Source organism: Podarcis cretensis (assembly GCF_951804945.1).
Source record: "Podarcis cretensis genome assembly, chromosome: 6".
Lineage (NCBI taxonomy): Eukaryota > Metazoa > Chordata > Lepidosauria > Squamata > Lacertidae > Podarcis > Podarcis cretensis.
The window spans coordinates 756286-779127 of NC_137175.1; the positions used below are offsets into that span (position 1 = coordinate 756286).

Genomic DNA, 22842 nt, shown 5'->3' on the forward strand with positions numbered 1-22842 from the left:
GATGTTTTTATATATTCTTTAAACCAGAGCGGCTGGGGAAACCCAGCCAAATGGGCATAATATAAATAATAAAGTAGTTATTTTTGTTTTCTAAACTATTGTTGTACATTTTTCTTGCTTTTTTTTTTGTAAACCTCTTTGAGGTTTTGCTTTCGTTTTGCAATCAACTGGTGTATAACTTTTATCTAATGAAACAAATAAATAAATCTGCTCTGTTTTGCATCCTAATTATTGCCTCACTGCTCACAAAACACCCCTACATTTGATTTTGTATGGTTGGGTGATCAAACTTATCCGTTCTGAAGGAAATCAGCCCTGAGTGCTCACTGGAAGGACAGATCCTGAAGCTGAGGCTCCTATACTTTGGCCACCTCATGAGAAGAGAAGACTCCCTGGAAAAGACCCTGATGTTGGGAAAGATGGAGGGTACAAGGAGAAGGGGACGACAGAGGACGAGATGGTGGGACAGTGTTCTCGAAGCTACCAGCATGAGTTTGACCAAACTGCAGGAGGCAGTGGAAGACAGGAGGGCCTGGCGTGCTCTGGTCCAGGGGGTCACGAAGAGGCGGACACGAGTAAACGACTAAACAACCACAAATGGTTGGGTGAAGCGTTGCATGTTTCTTAGGCGAGAAATTGAGGTGAGGCAGCTTCCTTTGCAGGAAAGGCCCCCCCCCCATGCCCTGTGGAGATGGGTTTCTGCAGGATAAAGGGCTGTCCTTCGGTCCCGCTGGCCAGAGCGACAGAGCACACCTGAGCCTGTCCTGAGCCTATGGACAGATCAGTTGCAGAATGCCAGCATCTCGCTGTTTCTAAACGATCCATCCTTTTACAATGCCTGGCATCCATTCATCTCCTGGATGAGATGAGACGATCAATTGAGACAGCCGCCTCTGACCCACGGAAGCATCGGGAGAGACTTATTGGATTAGAGGCTTTAATAGGGATCATAAACTTGTTCTAAGTAATGGTTCTAATTTTAAGCTGGTTACACTTTCCCCCTCTAAATGATGGACTGGCTGCTGCCGCTGTTGCTTATTGTATTTTAAATTATGTTTATTATATGAGAAAAAGCGATAGAATATATTCTGAAAAGGGTGGGGGCTGCTGGATCCGGCCAAAGGCTCCTTTAGTCCTGTTCTCACAGAGGCCAAGCAGATGCTCAGAAGGAAAAGAGGAGATACGATTGCTGTTTCCAGATATCTGAAGGGCTGCCACATGGAAGAGGGAGCAAGAAGCTTTCTCCTGACCCAAACTGACAGGTTCAAAGGAAAGGAAAGAGAGTCCGACTGAATATCAGGAAGAACTTTCTTACAGCATGAGCTGTTTGACAGGGGAGCAGACTCTCCTTCCTTGGGGATTTCGAAGCAGAGGTTGGGTGGCCCTCTGTCATGGATGCTTCAGCTGAGATTCCTGCATGGCAGGGGGTTGGAATTAGACAACCCTCGGGGTCCCTTACAACTCTACCATTCTATGCTTTGATGCTTTATTTACACACCATGTCAGTTAGCAGAAGGCAGCTCTTTGCTACCAGCCCACAGAACCGGAAGCTGAGGCAAGCAAGCAGGGCACTCGCCCTCCTTCTGATAGGAAATGCTCTGCAAGGGGTTATAAATAAATGGGGGGACCAGGAGAGCTGCTGGCTAGCAGCATTTGCAGCACTGAGCTAGTAGTGTTGCTTCCCAGATGTCCGGAGCCCCTTCCAGCCCCCCCCAATCCCACCCTCTGTACCACTTCATAAGCAGACAAGAGGCTCCAGGTGGGGCAGGGTTTCATTTATTCAGAAAGTGCAAGAGGCTGGAGGTCCCACAGGAGGCAGTGGGAGGGTTGAAGGCACCCTCCTTCTCTTCCCCAGGAGGGTCTTTGCCACAAGTCCATGACCAAGCAACACACACACACACACACCCACACAACAGGCAGGGACCCTCTTTTTGCCAGCAGCCCGGCCGCCTGCACCCGGTGAGGCTTTTGCAAGGCACCTGGCTCAGGCAGGCAGGAGGTCCGCGTGCCCCGGGAGTGGCACAGGGTGGCTGGAGAGTCCTCTTTGGGCGGCAGTCGAGCAGGGCACCAGCATCTCCTGGGCACAGCCTCCCAGGTTGATCTGCTGGTCCAGGCTGGGGCAACAAAGCTGCGTGAGCGACTGCCCTAAAGTCCCACCGCAGGCGGAGGAGGGTCCCAGCAGCCCTCTGGCAAGCTTACTCTTCCGGGCATTTCAGGACATCATACTTCAGGTAGCCCACTCTGTCTACCTGGTAGCGCGGGGTCATCCGCCAGCAGAACGGTCCCCGGCAGAAGTGGTATTTCCCTGGAAGGAGGAAGGAAATTGGGGGGACGGTCATCAAAGGAGTGCCAAAGTCACCAGCAAAGGAGGGGCAGCTGGGAAGGGCCTCTGGAGGGGAGGATCCCAAGGAAGAGACAGGAGACCCAGTCTCGCATCTCCTGCACCCTTAAGAAAGCCACACACGGCAGTGTCCCTTGCCCACTGACATCAGGCAGAAGCCGCCTCTATGTTGTTTTCTGCACCTGCCCGGATGCTGAGAAAGTCAATGCGAGATTTAATCTGTCTTTTAGCCTATTGCTATTTTAACTTTCCCAAAGTCTTAAATATAACTGTTGGTTTTTCTTATTGACAGTGTTATTGCTTTATCTTCATAAACCGCTTTGAGGTTTCTTTTACAACCAAGTGGAGTTTAAATTTTATGAAAAATGAATAAATGGGCAGGGGGTCAAGGGGAAGCTCTGAATCTGACTGGGGTAAAAGGTAAGAAAGGTAAAGGACCCCTGGACGGTTAAGTCCAGTCAAAGGTGACTATGGGGTTGCAGCGTTCATCTCACTTTCAGGCCAAGGGAGCCGGCGTTTGTCCACAGACGGCTTTCCAGGTCATGTGGCCAGCAGGACTAAGCCACTTCTGGCGAACCAGAGCAGCGCACGGAAATGCCGTTTACCTTCCCACCGGAGCTGTACCTATTTATCTGCTTGCACCTTGACGTGCTTTCAAACTGCTAGGTTGGCAGGAGCTGGGACTCAGCAACAGGAGCTCACTCCGTCATGCGGATTCGAACTGCCGACCTTCTGATTGGCAAGCCCAAGAGGATCAGTGGTTTAGACCACAGCACTGTCCCACTGGGGACAGAGCACTTGGAGGGAGAGCTGTACCCTTCCCCTACCCCCCCATGTTAATGGCACCTCCCACCCCAGAGCTGATATTTACCTTTCAGGGTCAAACATACAGACATTTGCCACGGGCACCTCTATGCCTTCCACCACAGAACAAATAACACCTGGTGGGGAGCATGAATTTCATCCCCCTCCCTCCCCCAGTGCCAGGATTCTGGTTCAATCCAGCCACCCCCACCTGCCCCATGGCTGCATACAGAAATCCCAGCAAGGAGCCTCCAGCAGCTGGCCTTCTTTAGGCCTAGAGCAGAAAGGTTTGCTCTGAGCGTTGATGGGAAGACAGGCTGGAACTTGCGCAGGGGCTCAGGTGAGTGGAGCAATTCCCATCCCCACCCGAAGAGGGAGCTCCTGCAAGGCCCTTAAGGCCAGAGTCTACATAAGGTCAAGATCAGGGGTCAGCAACCTTTTTCAGCCGTGGGCCGGTCCACCATCCCTCAGACCTTGTGGTGGGCCAGACTATATTTTGGGAAAAACATATGAACAAATTCCTATGCCCCCCAAATAACCCAGAGATGCATTTTAAATAAAAGGACACATTCTACTCATGTAAAAACACGCTGATTCCCAGACCGTCCGCAGGCCAAATTGAAAAGGCGATTGGGCCGCATCTGGCCCCCGGGCCTTAGGTTGCCTACCCCTGGTCAAGAGAGACAGAGCATCTCAGCCTCTGAGCAGGGACACCAAGAAAAGCTCCGCAGAGCACAGTCTGGGAATTGGGGTGGTGGCTTAGTCTGAATCCCCTCCTGGCAGTGCTCTCCCCCCCCCCCCCAGGTCACATGCATTCTAAGCCCACCCCTGCCCCTCTTCACCCTCCTTACCTTTAAAGTGGAAGATATTCTCAGAGTCCAGTGGGACCCCAGGAAAGAGGCTGTCCGTGTAGTGAGGAGAGCCTTTATCCGCTCGCTCAGATTTCACATCCAGCCTGGAGGAGGAAAGCAAGACTTAGGAAGGCTTTCCCCATGGTCCACCCCAGGCCTCCTCCTCCCCCCATGCCCTCTTTGCAGGTCTGGTCAGTGCTGGGGTGGACACGGTGCCCTTTCAACACGGGGGGTCGGGGGTCAGGAGGACGCCTGATGCCTCAAGGTTGACCCATGTTGAGGCCAGAAATGAGCCGTCCCTATTTGTCGCTGGCTTTGGAGATGATTGATTCAGCGGCAGGGAGAAGGGTGCTGTGGAGAAGCGCTTGTCAGGTGGGGCTGCTCATGCCATGGGGGCAGCTATGGGGCAGGCAGTTTCCCCTTCTCCATGTTCTGGGCCTGGCAGAGAAGCAACCAGCTGTTGCGCCCATTGAGTCAGAGCTGAGAAGGGGCGATTCCTCCTTGGTCAAGTCAAACTACAGGACTGGTGGTCCTGGAGAAGAGCTGGCCACTCTCTGATGATCAGGGGTCTGGAGACCTTCTGAGGAACAGTGGGGGGGGAGTTGGGGGGAGTTAAGCCCCAAGAAGAGGACTCTGAGAGCTGATAGGACAACCATTTTCACATAGCCCAAGGGCTGTCGCATGGAAGAGAGAGGAAGCTTGTCTTCTCCTGTTCCAGATGGTACAACTCAAATAAAGGGATTCAAATGACAAGAAAGGAGATTCCCACTAAACATTAGGATGGCCATTCTGAGGTCAAGAGCTGTGATTCCTGCAGGGGGCTGAACTAGATGACCTTTGGGGGACCTTCCCATTCCATGTTCTCCACCAGCCCCTGCTGCTCTCTGATCCTGGCCCACTGTGACCAGGGAGAGAGGGGGGCCTGCAGGCAGAGGTCTGACCAGGTACCTCCCTTCTGCTTTCTCTCCCCTGCCTTCTCTGCCCCCCAGGATCCTTGGTACCTCCAGAAGTGCTCCCCACTGAAGATAAGGATTTTTCCCGGCTTCTCCTGCAGGGCCCCCACAATCTTCGGCACGTCACTCGGGATGCCCAGCTTCTCGATGTTCCGCGGTCCCAAGACTCTTGCCCCCTGGTAGACCCAGAAGCGCCGACCTGTGGAGGAGAAACAGCTTTTGCAACTTTCCTTGTTCACCCCCCAGCAGGTGTCCATCCCATGGATCTGTGGGAGGACCTGCAGCCCCGTCACAGAGGGCAGGTTGGCTAGAGAGTCCCAGGCAGGGGACCGTATGAGGCCATCTCCTCTGTGGCAGGAAGGAGAACGAGAGAGAGACGTAATGTCTGTTTCTTTCTGTCACTGCACACTCTTTTTCCGACCTATGATGAATACATCGCTTCGCTCTCCTCCAGAAAGCAATCTCCATTTTGAACTGGACTGTGGGTGTTTACAAGGTTTAAGGATTATTGCCACCCTGATTTTCATCACGGTGCCTGCTGCCTGGCAAGACCTCAATGTGCGTAAACCTCAGCTTTTTATTGTTTACTTATTTGTCTGAAAGTGATTTCTTTATTAAGAGGGAGAAATAAAAAGGGAGAAGATAACCCGAGTCTGCCTAAAGCATCCTTGGAAATTATAATTTTTCTAGAAGATTATGCAACCTTGTCCTAATAGCTTCCCGAGATATAAGCTGTGCAGGGCTGGTGGTTTTAGCTCTGCTTAAATAGATATTTGCATTCTCACACAAGGTAAGAAAGAGGAAGGATCATTCCTAGATAAAATATCCTCTCCCAGTCATCTAAATCCATCCAACGTGACCCTCTGACTCGTCCTGCTAGCAGGAATCTTCAGGCAGGCGAGAAGAGGCCACTCTGCCTTGGGGGCACCAAGAATCAAGAGTTTTCGAGGTGTCCCTTGTGGGCTTCAGCACGTTCTCTGAAGCAGCCACAGGGGTTGTGGGCAGCTTCTGAGCATGGAGCTATGCAGAAGAAAATTATCCCTAGCCACTCTGGGGCAGCTCCCAATAGAATATTAAAAACACAATAAATACATCAAACATTAAAAGCTTCCCTAAACAGGGCTGCCTTCAGATATCTTCTAAAAGTCAGATGGGAGGGTGTTCCACAGGGCGGGCACCACCACTGAGAAGGCCCTCTGCCTGATTCCCTGTATTCTCACTTCTCACAGGGAGGGAACCGCCAAAAGGCCCTCGGATCTGGACCTCAGTGTCCGGGCTGAATGATGTGAGTGGGGACGCTCCTTGAGGTATACTGGTCCAAGGCCCCTTGGGGCTTTAAAGGTCAGCAGCAACACTGAACTGTGCTCAGAAATGTATCGGGAGCTAATGTAGAGCTCTCAGTATTTACAGCTAGTGTGGACTCATATCCCACCCCAAAAAATCTTCTTTGCCCTGTGTTTTTTGACCCATTTCCACGTGCAGCCACAATGCGGAAGCCACTCACCAGAGAAGAAGTAGGTTTTCTTCGTCTGTGCGTCCTGGATAGCAGCATCAATCACATCTGGGAGGGCCGGCCAGCTGTCCTGGATGCGGAGGGGGCCCACAATGGCCCCCGTGCCTGACACTGGCTTCTTCCAGTATTGCCTGGGAAGGAGGGAAAGGTCTCTGTGAGCAGGGGCTGGAGCAGGGAGGGAGGGAGGGAAGGAAGGAAAGAGGGAGCCTCCATCCTGGCTCTCCAGTCTCCACCAGGGTTGACCAGGTGTAGAGGAAGGCAGGTGGACTCCGAGGGTCTGGCAGGTAGGTGGGGTTGGCAAGAGAAGAGAGTGAGGGGGCCAGCCCTAGTCATAAGAGCCTAAGAACAGAGGAGGAGCCTCTTCTTGCAGTGGCCAATCAGATGCCCCAAAGGGAAATCCACAAGGAAATTTTGAGCACAGGAGCAATTCTCCCTTCCTGTGGAAGGGAGTTCCGCAGTTTAACTATGAGCTGCAAAAAGAAGGACCTTCCCTTTCCCGACTAAAGAACTGTGGCAAGAGAAACTGATGGACTAGGCGGAATTGGTGAAGTTGACACACAAACTACGTGATAAGGACAACTGTGACTTTAAAGAAGAATGGGAACCTTTTACAAAATACTTAAAGAAACAACAAAATGAACTGGACTCCTTGGCAGGTTTTTAAAAAACATTCACAAACTTTTTATTAGTAATATATAGATAGAAAAATTAAGGATCTTTACAATTTTATAATATGCAGAGAATAACATGTGCTGAAAAAACAGAGAGAGGAGCTGAGGGAGGTCTGGGGGGGGTGGGGGGGCTGTTTTTTTCTTTTGGGGGGAGGGGGAAGGGGAAATGGGGGGGGATGAGGATGTTGTGTTTTTGATAAATTGTTATGTTGAAATTCCTAATAAAAATATTCCAAAAAAAGGAGTACCTTCCCTTTCTCTGTTCTAAATCTTCCAATGTTCAGCTTCCTTGGGGCACAAATGAAAACACTCACAAAACTCATTATATATCATTTCCCAGAAAGATTTTCCTCCTTATGTCGAATAGAAAAGGTTTAAAAATACTTTTGTTAAAAAAACAGAAGCCTTTTTACTGGGTCTAGTGGGTGAAGAGATACTGAAGGAAGAGAAAAGACTGTTTATGTATGCAACAACCAGGGCAAGAATTCTTTTAGCCCAATAATGGAAACAGCATGAAGTACCAATGAAAGAAGAGTGGCAGGTAAAGGTGATGGATTTTGCAGAACTAGCAAAGCTGACAGGAAAAATCCGAAACCAGAATGATCAAGGATTCCAAAAGGACTCGAGTAAATTTACACAATATTTGAAAGGTCACTGTAAGCAACTAACATCACTAGCAGGGTTGTCTGAAGACTTGTAATGAGAATTCTTTCCCCTTTTTATACTTATTTAAATTTTGAGGTATTTTGTAATGCGTGTAATTAGAATTGGAAAACGTACAAAATACAATGATAAAAAAGTTAATTTTGAAAGCCATGAGGCAGAAGGGAAGGAAGTGGAGACAGGCTGCAAAGAGCCAGGGACGTCAAGTGGAGCGTTAGGATGTGAACGTATATTATAAAATGCAAAATAAATAAAAATTATTTTAAAAATGAAAACGCTCACAAAATGCCAATTTTTAACTGACAGCCCATCTCGCAATGAGAATGACTCACAGAGTTGCAGAGCTAGAACTCATGAACAGCCCTCTCTTCCTCCCTCCCTGGCTGAGTGAGGAAAGGTGACGAGGGCACAAAGCCCATGTGTCCCCTTCTGTGGGCTCACACAGCCCTTTGCCCCATTCCTGCCCCTCCACCCCCTCCTCCCCAGGACACTGCCCTCCTCCTGCCACTCACCCGTCCTTGAAGAGGTACAGCTCCTTTCTGATCTCGCTCACCCCATCAAATTGAGGGATTTTGCAAGCCTCTCCTGTGCGGCCCGCGGAGGTGGTCTCCACGACCGTGGTGGCCTCTGTGACTGGGGTGGTCTCCGTGACATCCTCATCCGTGCTGGAGCCGTCATCATCGTATTCCTCGGTGGTTTGGTCAGGGTCCTCGGGGCTTTGAGTAGTGGGGAGGGTGCCCACCGTGGGTTTCACGCCTGACCCTCTGCCTAGGAGTGGGAAGGCCAAAGCATTTCCAAGGGTCTGCATACCCATCAGAAAGACCCCGAGAGCCCAGATGCCAGGGTGACGGGCAGGGGAAGGTCAGGCCACAACAGGCACCCAGGCATCCCTGACAGGTCTCGTATAGTTTATTGATTGCATTATTTAGGGTTGCCGTGTTCTGAAGAGCAAAGAGGAGAACGCTACAACAGCCATTCAAAGCAAATAAATGCAATTTGTCTCAGATTTTACCCCTGAAAAAGAGGGCATGTCCTGGAAAAAGAAGACACATGGCAACCCTACATTTGTTATAAATAATAATAATAATAATAATAATAATAATAATAATAGTTTTATTTATACCCCACCCTCCCCAGCCAAGACCAGGCTCAGGGCGGCTAACAACCGATATAAAAACAAATTGATTGAAATACAACTTAAAAACTTAAAATACAACATTAAAACATTAAAATGCAGCCTCATTTCAATGGAAACTCAAATCAAAAACTTTTTTGGGGATGAAAACGTCAAGTCTTCACCACATCTTATTACAGTATATGTTTTATTTATTTATCCACCATTCCTCCCAACCTCCAAGAAGAGGAGCTACTGAGGGAGAGCTATGGGGCACAGGAAGGCTTTTCCTCTTTACATTCTGGCCCCCCTCCTGCCCACAGTGCTGTGGCGGGTGGCTGAGCAGGGGACCCCCCAGCTAAAGCTGCCCCAGCACCCCACTCACCATAGAGGGACTGGATCCCAGCCACGTCATCCGAGTGCAGGTGGAAATCAGCCAGGTAGGTGTACATGGGGTACATCAGGGCCTCCCGCACGTCGGAATGCTCCAGGCCCAGCGAATGCCCAAACTCGTGTGCAGCGACCAGGAAGATGCTGTACCCTGGAAGGCAGGAAGGAGAAGATTGTGGGTGGGGGCTGCAGGTTGCAGGGCTCACCCCCTCTCTCCTCACCTCTCTGCCCCCACCAGGAGGAGGAGCGGGCCCCTGACCCGCCCCACCATTTGGCCCAGGATCAGAACCACCCGCACCCTCCCACAGGCATCTTGTTGAACCACCTGAGAGCATTAGCCTCCTCTCGTGTCAGGGCTCTCTCCAGGCTGGCTCATGCACCAGAGGCTCAGGGATACCTTTGTCAGGGCAGAGGCCCCACTTCCTGTCCGTGTTGTAGTCGCTGGTGGTGGCGCACCAGAGTCTCCCGTCCTCGCGCCCCTCGGAGGTGCAGCTGCTGTAGCTCTTGTCCAGGAAGGTGAAGGGGAAGGCGCAGGGCTCGCCCTGGGAGTTCCCGCCAATCACGGCTGTGTCTGCAGGGAGGCGGCCGGTGAGCGTTCTGCCCAGCAGGGAGCCCTTCTCTCCCCCCCCCAACTCCCGTGGGGCTTCCCACACAGCACCCCCCCCCCCCGCCAGGGAGCAGCGCACCAGCTGAGCATGGCAAGAGGGCAGTGGGGCATCGCAGTGGGGCAGGGAGGTACCCTTCTCTGTCTGACATGGTTGCCTCCCTTCCCTATGGCAGGAAGGGACCCGTAGGCAGCCCCACAGCTCAGCCCTGAGGGCAGCTGGATCCGGGTTCAAGCCATTTTGCCAGCCCCGCACCCAGAGGGGCTGGGGAAACTCAGCCAGATGGGCTGGGTATAAATAATAAATTTATTATTATTATTATTATTATTATTATTATTATTATTATTAGAATTCAGTGTGACCTGCATGGCCTGTTAGGATATGGGTCCAGCAGCTCCAGAACCCATCAGGGCCAAGGTTGTGACTTCTGCCTTCGACAAAATGACCTGTGGGGACCCTGTCCAATTATATGAGCCTGTGGCTCTTTAGCTGTGATTGCTGCAAAAACATTCCTCTTCTTCCAGCCCCTTGGCTAATTAAACAACCTTAAACTGATGTGTGTTCTTGTTCTTGCTTCTGTTTGTTACAATGTTAGCCATTTCCCCCCTTTTGTATTGTAAACTGCCTTGTGATATTCGGATGAAGGGCCGTATAGAAATTTAATAAACGATAATGAATGAATGAATGAATGACACAATTTAGCTGTGATTCTTGCACTGCAGGGGGCTGGAGGAGCTGACCCTCTGGGTCCCTTCCACAACCCTAGGAGTCTTATTATTCTTTAGCTGTGATTTCTGCCTTGCAAGGGGCTGGACTAGATGAGCCTAGGGTGTCTCATTCAGCTCTACACCCCTGTGATTCTCTGGCTCGGCTCTGCAAGAAAGAGTGCCTCTGAGTGCACCCAAAGTGCCTTTTCCTAACCAGTGAGCCCCCCTGCCCTTAGGGACTAGTGATGGTTATATACTGGACAGATCCAGCCCCCGGCACCCGTCTTGAAATGAAACTGCCTGTACCTCTGTTGGGGCAGAATCCGTACTTCTTGTCGCGGTCGAAGCTCTCTGTGGTGGCGCACCAGCGGTACCCATCGCTGCGCCCCTCGGTGGTGCAGCTGTCGTAGGTCTTGCCCAGGAAGGTGAAGGGGAAGACACACTTCTCTCCCTCTGCGTTGCCTCCGTAGGTGAAGAGCACTAGGCAGAGCCAGGGAGAAAGGAGAGTCTTGAGCCAGCCAGGCGGGAGGAGGAGGAGGGGCAGACATAAATTTGGGGGACCCTGAAACTTGAACTGTTACGGGGGCCCCTTTGCAAGCAGCAACCAGGTCCACAGAGCAAGAATTCTCATAGCCAGGAACCGGAAAGGAGATGAACAAACACTTATGAGAGAATGGGACATGTATAGAAAGTATCTCAGGGAGCGCTGCAAAAATCTGAACTTGTTGGCAGGCCTGGAGTGACTTCTGTGGGAAAGTAGGGAATCGTAGAAACTTAAGAGAACTAAGATGTATTATAATTGATAAAGATAAGTGTGACAAACCAAAAATACTAAGGACCCACCCTGGGGTGATGGGAAGTCGCCATAGAAGATACATATTAGGAAACTATTATATCTTTTTGTAAAATGTTAAAAAAATATTGACTGTTTTCTTTTTGGAATCAATAAAGCAAATATATATATACATAAAAAGAGAACCATCTTCTTCAATGGAATTGTTTACAACAACTTTTACAGCCTCTATGCTATTGACTCATAAGCATTGGGATTGTTGAAATAGATGCCACACAATAAATTAATCAAATTGACCTGAGCGACTCAAATTGGGTCTACTATACCCACAATTTTTCAAGCAACATGGAGTGAAGTCTCTCCTGGGGCCCCTCTGGGATTAGGGGCCCTGGAGCTTCATTTGCTTCCTAGTAGATCCGCCCTTGGGGGCCTCCAGCCCCCCCAGCCCCCCTCCTTTCCCTGGCCACTCACATTCACTGGGGCAGAATCCGTACTTCTTGTCCCGGTCAAAGTTGGGGGTGGTGGAGCACCAGGGCAAGTTGTCCTCGCGCCCCTCGGTGGTGCAGGTGGAGTAGGACTTGCCCTCAAAGGTGAAGGGGAAGTGGCAGTTGGCGCCGTTGGCATTCCCAAAACGGGTCTTCACCACTGCTCAGGAGAGGGAGGGAGCGAGGGAAGAAGCGGGTCAGGACAGATAGAACAGCATATGCAAACCCCCACTGCATTCATATACTGGTTATTATCTTGTACAGTATAGAAATTCATGAATTTGTTTTATGCAATCTCAAAGTTGTGGGTTCGAGTCCTGCATTAGGCAAAAGATTTCTGCATTGCAGGGGGTTGGAGCAGAGGACCCTCATGTCCCCTTCCCACTCAATTCTGTGATTCCATGATGAAAGGGGGGAAGGTAAAGGTCAAGGGACCCCTGACCATTAGGTCCAGTCGTGACTGACTCTGGGGTTGCGGCGCTCATCTCGCTTTACTGGCCGAGGGAGCTGGCGTACAGCTTCCAGGTCATGTGGTCAGCATGACTAAGCCGCTTCTGGTGAACCAGAGCAGCGCACGGAAACGCCGTTTACCTTCCCGCCGGAGTGGTACCTATTTATCTACTTGCACTTTGACGTGCTTTCGAGCTGCTAGGTTGGCAGGAGCAGTGACCGAGCAACGGGAGCTCACCCCATTGTGGGGATTTGAACAGCCAACCTTCTGATCGGCAAGCCCTAGGCTCTGTGGTTTAACCCACAGCGCCACCCGCATCCCTGATGAAAGGTGGTATACAAGTTTAATAAATGACTTGAAATGAAGAGCCCGGAGGGGACAGCCACAAGGGCGTTTAAGCAGGCACACGAAGGCCATTGGTCAGGGATCCTTTGAATGGACTCTGCACTTCAGGGGGTTGGTCTAGATGACCCCGGTGTCCCCTTCCAGCCCAACAATTCTATGTGGGGACGAGGGGAAAGCAGCAGCCCACTCACCAACGCCCGTGCCCAGGGTCCAGAACTCGTCGTCGTCAAAGTGTGCATCCCCACTGTAGCGGTCCTTGCCTGGAGGGAAGGCGTGTGCCAGGAGACCGTCCTTGCCGTCGAAGGGATAGCCGTCCCCGTGCTCTGTGGGGGGAGACAGGCAAATCCAGAGGGGAAGTCCGAGGCTCAGGACATCAAGGGCTCCAAGAGGCGCCCCTGGGGAGGCAGCTTCTGGGGTTCCCACCCCGACTCCCGCAGGCCCCGCCCTATGGGGAACTGGTGTCCTTGGCTGCTCCCTGCCCCCTTCCCCTCTCCAGGGGGACACGGCCGAGGCTCACCTTCCGTCCCGAACATGATGAAGATGTCGACGTCCCCGCTGTCCCGGCGCGTGAAGGTGAGGGGGGTCACGTCGCTCCACACCTTGAAGGCCCTCGCAAAGGCGTCTTCGATGATGGAGGCGTCCAGGTCGGGCGAGTAGTTCTGCACCCTGGGGAAGGCAGAGCAAAGTCAGGACCCACGGCCGCCAAGGGGGAGCCACGGCATCGCGGGAGGGCTGGGGGTGCCGTCTAGGGCAGCGGCTCCCAAATTCCCCTTCCATAAACTCCCCCCCCCCAGCGCCCCCTACCCTATTTTCAGAATAGCAGTTTGCATGGCTCAGGAAGGTGTGAGTGCGTGTTGTTTTGTTTGTTTTATTCTGTTGCGTATCTTGCGATTTCATTCTGTCAACCGCCCTGTGATCTTCGGAGGAAGGGCGGGTTATAAATTTAATCGATAAACAAATAACACAACCAGATTCCAAACGGTAGCATTTAATTGCACGTTGCTTCAAAATGTTCAAAACATTTGTCCGAAACCAGTGAAAACTTTTGAGCTCCACTGCTGATGAACTTAATCCAGCGATACCAGCTTCCAAGGGTGCCAAGTGGAATAAAATATTGGGGGGAGAGGTAAGCCCCGCCCCACATAGCCAATCGCAAGACGCGGCGCATGCACACCGCAGGAATGGCAAATCTTTTATTGGGGGGCCGAAGGGACCGAGGAGTCGCCTGCTAGATCAGCTCCTCGACGTCTGATGGACATTGGCACCTCCAGCGACCCCCTGGGCAATCCCGCCCTCACCCCCGAGGTGGCACCGCCCACTTTGGGAACCAAGGAACGAGGGCGGCCTCCGTCCCTTTCTTGCGCAGGCTGAGCTCTGCCAGAGAGGAGGCAGACTGCTCAGGTTCTGCGCGGAGGCGCAGCTGCCCTCGCCGGAGACCCGCCTGCTGCTGCCTCTGCACGACGGGGGGGGGGGGGGGAGCGGTCCCCTCCGGGACTCACCGGTAGGTGATGTCATTGTGGTCCCACTTGAGGTTTCCCTCGAAAGTCTGGAAGGTGCCCAGATCCGGCACCCCGCAGCGAGGAGCCCGGATGGCTTCCATGGTGGGGGCGTCCAGCCGCCCCGTCTCCGGCAGGCCCAGGCGCTTCTGCATCTTCTTGAGGGCGGAGTCCAGGGTGACCTGGCCGCCGCTGGAGCCCGAGTTGGGGTCTTGCAGGTACCCGAAGCGTTGGAGGTAGCGCTGGGGGAGAAGGAGGAAAAGAGCTGTGAGCTGAGATGGTCTGGGAGCAGAGAGAGAGAGAGGAAACACACACGCAAAAGCAGCCAAGAGTCTGGGGCCACTTCTTAGAATCACAGAATCATAGACTTGTAGGCTTGGGAGGGACCTCCAGGGCTCATCTAGTCCAACCCCCTGCAGTGCAGGAATCACAGCTACTCTGTATCCGTTTATTTTGAACTCATCCACTTCTAGCAGGCCCTGTGGATCTCTTTCCCACTGGAGTTGCTCAATGGGCAGAGCATCGCTAGAAAAATGCTCCCCGCCCACTTAGTGAGGGAAGAGGCTGCTGCTGCTGCTGCTGCTGAGCTTGTGAACGAGTCACTCAAGGAACAGGCTTGCGACCAGCATCAAGATTTGTCTTAGTTAATGGCGATTGATTTAAAACATTTCCCACAGCAGTCTGCAAGGGGGCTCACAATGCCTCTCTCCTAGCTGGATGTTGCAAATTAAAACTGCTCTCTCCCCAGACACACACATGCACATCTTGTAAGGATGGCCCTTTGGGCATCTTGAGGGTGATTCAAAGTGGGCTGTGGCCCAGGAAAAGTTTCTTCTGCCACCCCATATCTGTTTGCCTCCTAGGTCCCACAACGCCTTTTGTCTTTTCTGCTGCAGCAAGCCGGCTGGCACAGCGGCTGCCCCTCTGGGATCAGTCGCCTCCCTGCAGGGGTGCATTTGTGTGTGGAAAAGACCCTCCCAGTAGGAAGGAGCTGCCCTTGCTGGGAGCAGTGGGATCAAGGATCATCTCCCCTGCCTCCCTTGCGTAGGTTGCTCACTGACTTGACAGCCCGCCTTCCACTCCCCTTAAAGGTAAAGGTAAAGGTACCCCTGCCAGTACGGGCCAGTCTTGACAGACTCTGGGGTTGTGCGCCCATCTCACTTAAGAGGCCAGGGGGCAGCGCTGTCCGGAGACACTTCCGGGTCACGTGGCCAGCGTGACATCGCTGCTCTGGCAAGCCAGAGCCGCACACGGAAACACCGTTTACCTTCCCGCTGGTAAGCGGTCCCTATTTATCTACTTGCACCCGGAGGTGCTTTCGAGCTGCTAGGTTGGCAGGCGCTGGGACCGAGCAGCGGGAGCGCACCCCGCCGCAGGGATTCGAACCGCCGACCTTTCGATCGGCAAGCCCTAGGCGCTGAGGCTTTAACCCACAGCGCCACCACTCCCCTTAAGGAGTCTCAAAGCAGTTCACAATCTCCTTCCCCTTCCTCCCCCACAACAAACACACTGTGAGGTGAGTGGGGCTGAGAGACTTCAGAGAAGTGTGACTGGCCCAAGGTCACCCAGCAGCTGCATGTGGAGGAGCGCGGACGCGAACCCAGTTCCCCAGATTACGAGACTACTGCTCTTAACCACTACACCACACGGCCTCTCCACACTGCCACTGGCAGGTGATTCAGTGTAACCCCATTACTGCTAAAGAAAGAGGAACTGGGTGCAGGTGCCCAGATGCATGAAAGGCAAGTTTGCTTAAAACTACCAGGGATTTAAGGGGTGCTGTGGTCTAAACCACAGAGCCTAGGGCTTGCCGATCAGAAGGTTGGCTGTTCGAATCCCCACGATGGGGTGAGCTCCCGTTGCTCGGTCCCTGCTCCTGCCAACTTAGCAGTTCAAAAGCACGTCAAAGTGCAAGTAGATCAATAGGTACCACTCCGGTGGGAAGGTAAACAGTGTTTCTGTGCGCTGCTCTGGTTTGCCAGAAGTAGCTTAGTCATGCTGGCCACATGACACGAAAGCTGTACGCCGGCTCCCTTGGCCAGTAAAGCAAGATGAGCGCTGCAACCCCAGAGTCGGCCACGCCTGGACCTGATGGTCAGGGGTCCCTTTACCCTTTACCTTCACCAGGGATTTATACACCCACACACGGATCCAGTCTGCCCTCCTCATCTCCTTTCCCCAGCATATTCTCACATGATGCACCCTGTGTTCAGCCAGACTGGTCCTGAGCCTCATTTCTCCACATCCCACCAGCCCCATGGTCTCACCAAGACTAGTCTGTCTGTCTCTTGGCTGGCGGGGGGGCAGGAATGCCTCATAAGGATCAGAGAATTGCAGAGTCGAAAGGGGTCCCGAGGGTCATCTATTCCAACCCCCTGCAATGCGTGGGGCTCAAACCCACAGCCCTGAGATTAAGAGTCTGATGCTCTGCCAACGGAACTCTCCCACTCTCTCAGTTTGATCAGACCATCTAGTCCAGCATCCCAGGATCTGAGCCCAAGAGCAGAATTCTGCCCTCCTGCAGTTTCCAGCAACTGCAGCCCTGTCTGAATTACTAATTGCCCCAACCCAGAGCTGAGATCCAGACACTCAGGCTAGGAGACCCCACTCCCAGGAAGCCTAAGAACTTACAGATGCCAGCTCCCGGTCCGAAGCGTTCCTGACCACGTCCCCAGGGAAGGAGATGACCAGAGGACCCTTGTCCTGGAGGGGAGCAGCCCAGCAGCTACAATGCAGAGACACCCAAGTCAGGAGCCCAAAGAGGGAGGGAGCCAGGAAGGACCCCATGGCGACTCAGCTGGGCGAGGAACTCTCTCTATCTCTCTGTCTGCCTGCCTCTCTGCCCCTGTTCTCTGCCTCTGGCGACTTCTGCAGCAGAGAGCTCTGCCTGGGCCATTTATATTCTGCAATATGTTGGGGGGGGGGGAGGCAGAGAGAGGAAGGGGGTGAGTCACTTTCTGCCCCAAGAGTCACTCACTCTTTTCTGGGCAGAGGAGGAAATGCAAAGCCAGGTCCTTGGGGGGGAGGGGGGAGGGAATTTGCCACTTCCTGGGGTGTCTCAACAGTTTGTTTACTAAGCCCACAGGAAATGTGAAATCCATTGAGGAAAAGCAATGTGGTTTCTGGGGTGGGCAAGGAAATGTCTGGAAGGTGCCCATCATTTGGGAGTGGGGGGGTCGTGTGCCCTCCCTCACCCTGCCCAAGAGTCCTTGAACCCCTTGCCTCCAGTGGATCCTGCCCTTCTCTTCCTCCCACTGCGTCCCAAAGGCTTGGATGAAAAGCGAGCTAATAAAAACAAATCAGCATCAGATGTGGGGGCATCCCATAACTTCCCTAACAGGAAGGGGCATAGTTCAGTGGTAGAGCCCCTGCTTTGCATGCAGAAGCCCCCAGATGCCATCCCTGGCAGCACCCCCAGGTGGGACTGGGACACAGGTAAAGGTAAAGGTACCCCTTTACTGGCCGAGGGAGCCGGCATACAGCTTCCGGGTCATGTGGCCAGCAGGACTAAGCCACTTCTGGCAAACCATAGCAGCGCACAGAAACACTGTTTACCTTCCCGCCAGAGCAGTACCTATTTATCTACTTGCACTTTGAGGTGCTTTTGAACTGCTAGGTTGGCAGGAGCTAGGACTGAGCAACGGGAGCTCACCCCGTCACGGGGATTCGAACTGACGACCTTCTGATCGGCAAGCCCTAGGCTCTGTGGTTTAACCCAAAGCGCCACCCGCATCCCTAGCAGGGTTGAGACATATCAATACATTAAACCCTGAAGAGCCACTGCTGCCAGCCAGTGCAGGCAGTGCTGAGCCAGATGGAGCGAAGTATCTTCCTGGATTTCTTACTTAAGCAGGGCGGGGAGGTGTCCTCACCTGCCCTTCCAAGCAGGAAGGTGGAGCCCCCTCTTTTCAGTTCATCAAATGGCAGGCAGGCTGGGGTGGTGCCTCGCGAGGAACCCCCCATGCTGCTCGTTGCAACCCTTGTAGCAGCCTCCAGTGGGCCCCAGGAGAGCTGCCCTGTCCAGGCGTCATTTCCAGCAAGGCTGCTGTCCTCAGATGCCCCTGGGCCTCCCTTCACAGGGAGTCAGGCCCATCGTCCATCCAGTTCAGTGTTCTTTCTACTCTGGCTGGCAGCAGCACTCCCGGGCTTCAGATAATGGGCAGACCTACCGGCAGATGCCGGGTATTGGACCACCTGAGATGTCACAGCATCAATACGCAGAGGCAATTATTTATTTGTTTGTTTGTTTGTTTATAAATACCCTACCCATCTGGCTGGGTTTCCCAAGCCACTTGGTAGCTTCCAAAAGAACACTAAAATACAATAACCTATAAACATTAAAAGCTTCCCTAAACAGAGCTGCCTTTTAGATGTTTTCTAAAAGTCTGGTAGTTGTTTTTCTCTTTGATATATTGTGGGAGGGCATTCCACAGGGCGGGTGCCACCACCGAGAAGGCCCTCTGCCTGGTTCCCTGTAACTTGGCTTCTCGCAGGGAGGGAACCACCAAAAGGCCCTTGGAGCTGGACCTCAGTGTCCGGGCAGAACGATGGGGGTGGAGACGCTCCTTCAGACATACTGGACCGAGGCCGTTTAGGGCTTACAAGGTCAGCACCAACACATTGAATTGTGCTCGGAAGTATGCATGGATAGAAACTTCTCTTGCACCCACACAGGACTGGCTTCCTGGCAGTGCCATAGGTCCTTTGAGCTGTGGATCTGGCCCTGCAGACACAGCCCCCGCCCCCCGTCCTGGCACCTCCACGAACAGTCCAGCCACCCTCACAAATCGTGAGGAGTCAGACCTTCCCAGGAGACACATTTCCTCTTGGTGGCAAGAACAGTCTCCCCCTTTCCCTCCTCCTCCTTACAGGTATATAAGGAATAGTGACAGAGCAGCACTCTGCACATGCCCAGAGTCTCTCCCCACCAATGCCAGGGAGTGCATGCTCTGGAGTGGAAGATGCTTGCGATACGTGGGCAAAGCTGGTGAGACACGGAGCTGAACTCCTCTCCCATCAGGTCTTCCCTTTCATGGAATCACAGAACTGTGGGTTTGGAAGGCGCCCCTAAGGGTCCTCTAGCCCACCCCCTGCAATGCAAGAATCCCAGGAGGATTCCCACCTAAACCTGCAAGGAAGGAGAGTCCACCACCTTCCCAGGTCATCTGTCCCACTGCCAAGCAGCTCTCAGAAAGCTTTTCCTAGCATTCTTCTCTACCAGCCGGAGCCGCCTCGCAGGGCTGACGTGAGGAGACCTCATCTCACCCTGTGGGACCCAATGGGCCAGGGTGAAGCATTGCCCTTGGGGGTCCAGCACTGGGCTGGGTCTGTTGTGGGGGGTTTTTTCTGGCCAAGAGAGCACCATTTTCACCCACGCCAATCAGCCCACCCAAAAGAGCTGTGTGTGGCATGGAAGACTATTGCTCAGCTTGTGGTGTCTCTGTCCCTTCAGGAAAGGTTCTCAGGGAGCGCCAGGGAGGTTCAGCCGAGGGCTGAGCTCTGAGGACAAGGTGCCATGGCCTGAGCACATGTCTGTTGAGGGCGGTGGCAGCGGGGGGGGGGGGAGTGATCTGTGCTAGGAAACCCTCTGCCTGTTGCTTCACAGCACAAACCTGCAAGAGCGGCAGGAGGACAGAGTGTCCGAGGGAGGGAAGCGGTTCTGATCCTGCACACGGGGAACAAACAAAACAAACCAGCAGATGCAGGCGGGGGGGGCAGGCAGCCCCTCGCCCAGCCTCTGCCTGACGCCCTCCAGACGGCTGGGCCTGCAGCGTCCTCCAGCCCTGGCCAGCATGGTGGGCACAGCAGGGGCGGAAGAGAGAGCCAGCCTGGTCTGGTGGTTGGAGAGCCAGAATTGGACCTGGGAGAGACCTGGAGCTCACGGGGGGGGGGGGTGACCTCTTTTGGCCTAACCCACCTCACAGGGCTGTTGTGGGGATTAAATGAGGAGCGGGGGGACCATGTAAGCCACCTCCAGCTGGGATAGAAATGTGATAAGCAAATAAAATAAGTACAGCTGTTGTGATTCCTGCATTGCAGGACCTTTATATACCTTTACAATTCTATGCTGCTTCAGCAGCACATATCCTGAAGCTGGATCGATACAGAGAAGGACACGCAAATTCACAAAGCGTTCCGTATTTTTACGTTCTTGGGGCTAGATCTGCAGATCCTATGGCTTTGCAGCCCTGGCCAATTAACATCCTTCACCCTTTTAAATGTGTGTGTATGTGTGCGTGTGTTGTTCTTGTTTTCATTATGAATTTTGTGCTTCTATCTTGTATATCTATGTTGTGACCCGCCATGAGAGGATGAAGGGTGGTATACAAATTTAAAAACTAAAATAATAGTGATCATCATCATCATCTATGGAAACCTCTGGAGCTGACTCGACTTTCCCCTGTAACTTCCAAGAGCAAACTCCTCTCCAGGAACCAGCAAGGGAACCTTTAGACAGCACATATGGACGCTGCTGGTTCTGGCCGAGAGAAGGCAGTGGACTCCCAGAAGGTGCGTCTCTCTGTCAGCAGCGCAGAGGCTCCAGCCCATGACTCCGAGAGCCCAGGCAGCATTCCTTGGCCCTCACAGAGCTGTTTTTGATGGCTATGCTTGTAGCAACAGGCTCCGAGGCCCCAGATGGACTTCCCCTGCCCTCAGCCTAGACAGTGTGGGTGAGGATCCTCCATGTGTCAGGGGGGGAAACCCAAGAGGAAGGGGAGGGTCACCTGAGAGAGATACTGCCGGGGGCGTCTTTGCATCAACATTCGGAAACGTATGAAAATCAATCAGTCCATGAATGCATGTATTGTAAAGAAACGTCAGGTGTTTTATTTCCGGTTCCTTTCCTTCAGTCGGGACATCCAAGAAAGATTTTTAGAAACTTCACTTATTAGCATTCCTAGGAGAGTTTCTGTGATCTAATTTAGTGCCTTTTAAGCACCTATTTGTCTGCATCCAGCACTTCATGTTCTGCCTGGAGAAAAGAGATTTGGACAAATTCATGGAGGAGAGGAAGCACCTTAGAGACCAACTAAGTTTGTTATTGGTATGAGCTTCCGTGTGCATGCACACTTCTTCAGATAGCACACAAAAGCTCATGCCAAGAACAAACTTAGTTGGTCTCTAAGGTGCTACTGGAAGGATTTATTTTTTTTGTTTCGACTACGACAGTCCAACACGGCTACCTACCTGTAACTAGAACTATGGAGGAGAGGGAGAGCAATGGCTTCTGGCCCTGATGCCTCTGCATCATGGGATCAGGTCACCTTCTGTGAAAACAGGGCGCTGGACCAGATGGGTTTCCTTGGGCCTGATCCATCCAGGCCGGTGGTCGTCACTGCCTTGTGAGAGTGACTTTCAAAGTTCAACTATATTGGGAAATGATTCATAAAGAATTGAAAAAGATGCTTAAAAGTACTTCCCCCCCAAAAAAAACCACAACCTCAGAGTCCTTTCTGTTGGGGATAATTGAGACTGAAATTCCCAGGTGTCAAAAAAGGTTATTTATGTATGCTACTACCGCAGCCCATGCTTTGTTAGTCCAAAAATGGAAAATGAGCAAGGTCCCAACTAAAGAAGAATGGCAACTTAAACTATGGAATATGCGCAGCTTGCAGACGTAACATAGAATAAGGGAACAAGAAGAACATACATTTAGAGAAGATTGGAAAATGTTTATTGAATATATGGGAAATAGTTGTGTACAGCTGAGAACACTGGCAGCATTAAGATAAATTCAACGGTGTAGATAAGCTTTGATGGATGCAATAATGGAACACTGAATGGTCTTTGTTGTTGTTGTTGTTTAGTCGTTTAGTCGTGTCCGCCTCTTCGTGACCCCCTGGACCAGAGCACGCCAAGCCCTCCTGTCTTCCACTGCCTCCCGCAGTTTGGTCAAACTCATGTTGGTAGCTTCAAGAACACTGTCCCACCATCTCGTCCTCCGTCGTCCCCTTCTCCTTGCGCCCTCCATCTTTCCCAACATCAGGGTCTTTTCCAGGGAGTCTTCTCTTCACTGAATGGTCTAGTTTTTGTAAAATATGCAGGGATTATTGAGATGTAAAATGAACCATGGAAAGAGAAGAGCAGAACTCATTGATATTTTAAGGATGTAAAAAAAAAATGAGTGTTTTAAATTGTAAAACAGAAAATTTAATAAACATTATATACAAAGTTCAGCTATGCCCTGCATGAAAAAGTGCCTCCTTTTATCCACAGTTTCTTTCCCGGTTTGCCATTAGCAGTGCGGACACCAACAACCGCATGTGCACGAAGGTCTGCTGCTTTGCGTTCACTCGGGGGCTTTGCAAAAATCTCTCATGTTCTCAAGAGAGGCTGAGCAGTCCGACTCTGAGCTGTTGAGACACCTTTCAAAGGATTTCCACACTCACTTCCCACATGAGATCACCCGCAACCTCTCAAGATCCTCAGTCTATATATGGTCCCAAAACCCAAGTCTTTTTCTTTGTCACCCTGAGTCCCCTAGAATTAATCACCCTCCCCTGAGCCCCAGAACCACTTCTCTGTTTGGTGGAACAGCAGCAGATGAGGAGAGAGTCCAGGAAGAGGTGGCTGCAGGGTCCTGGTGGGGGGCTCGCCTGCAGACCCTTGAAAATTGGAGGGTCCTTGCTGGCCAGAGGGGTGGACAGCTTGGAGAACCA

At 52.2% G+C, this 22842-nt stretch overlaps 1 protein-coding gene across 1 annotated transcript; it reads right to left on the reverse strand.

The window, feature by feature from the left end:
• Positions 1-1769: 1769 nt before the first annotated feature.
• On the reverse strand, positions 1770-17035 carry MMP9 (matrix metallopeptidase 9). Its single transcript, XM_079979221.1, has 13 exons — positions 16814-17035; positions 14186-14424; positions 13204-13352; positions 12878-13009; positions 11877-12050; positions 10919-11092; positions 9698-9871; positions 9296-9451; positions 8309-8564; positions 6454-6593; positions 4998-5148; positions 3997-4100; positions 1770-2305 (listed from the first exon to the last, which is right to left on the reverse strand). The coding sequence occupies exons 1-13, from the start codon at positions 16967-16969 to the stop codon at positions 2196-2198; spliced, it is 2115 nt and encodes a 704-aa protein (XP_079835347.1). The 5' UTR covers positions 16970-17035; the 3' UTR covers positions 1770-2195.
• Positions 17036-22842: the final 5807 nt, after the last annotated feature.

Excerpts from the sequence above, each read along its gene's own strand:
- MMP9 (XM_079979221.1), bottom strand. The coding sequence starts at position 16,969 with ATGGGGTCCTTCCTGGCTCCCTCCCTCTTTGGGCTCCTGACTTGGGTG. Across the intron at positions 12,051-12,877 it reads GACCCTGGGCACGGGCGTTG|TGGTGAAGACCCGTTTTGGG; the intron begins GTGAGTGGGCTG and ends TCTCCTGAGCAG. Across the intron at positions 11,093-11,876 it reads CGGATTCTGCCCCAGTGAAT|TGCTCTTCACCTACGGAGGC; the intron begins GTGAGTGGCCAG and ends GGCTCTGCCTAG.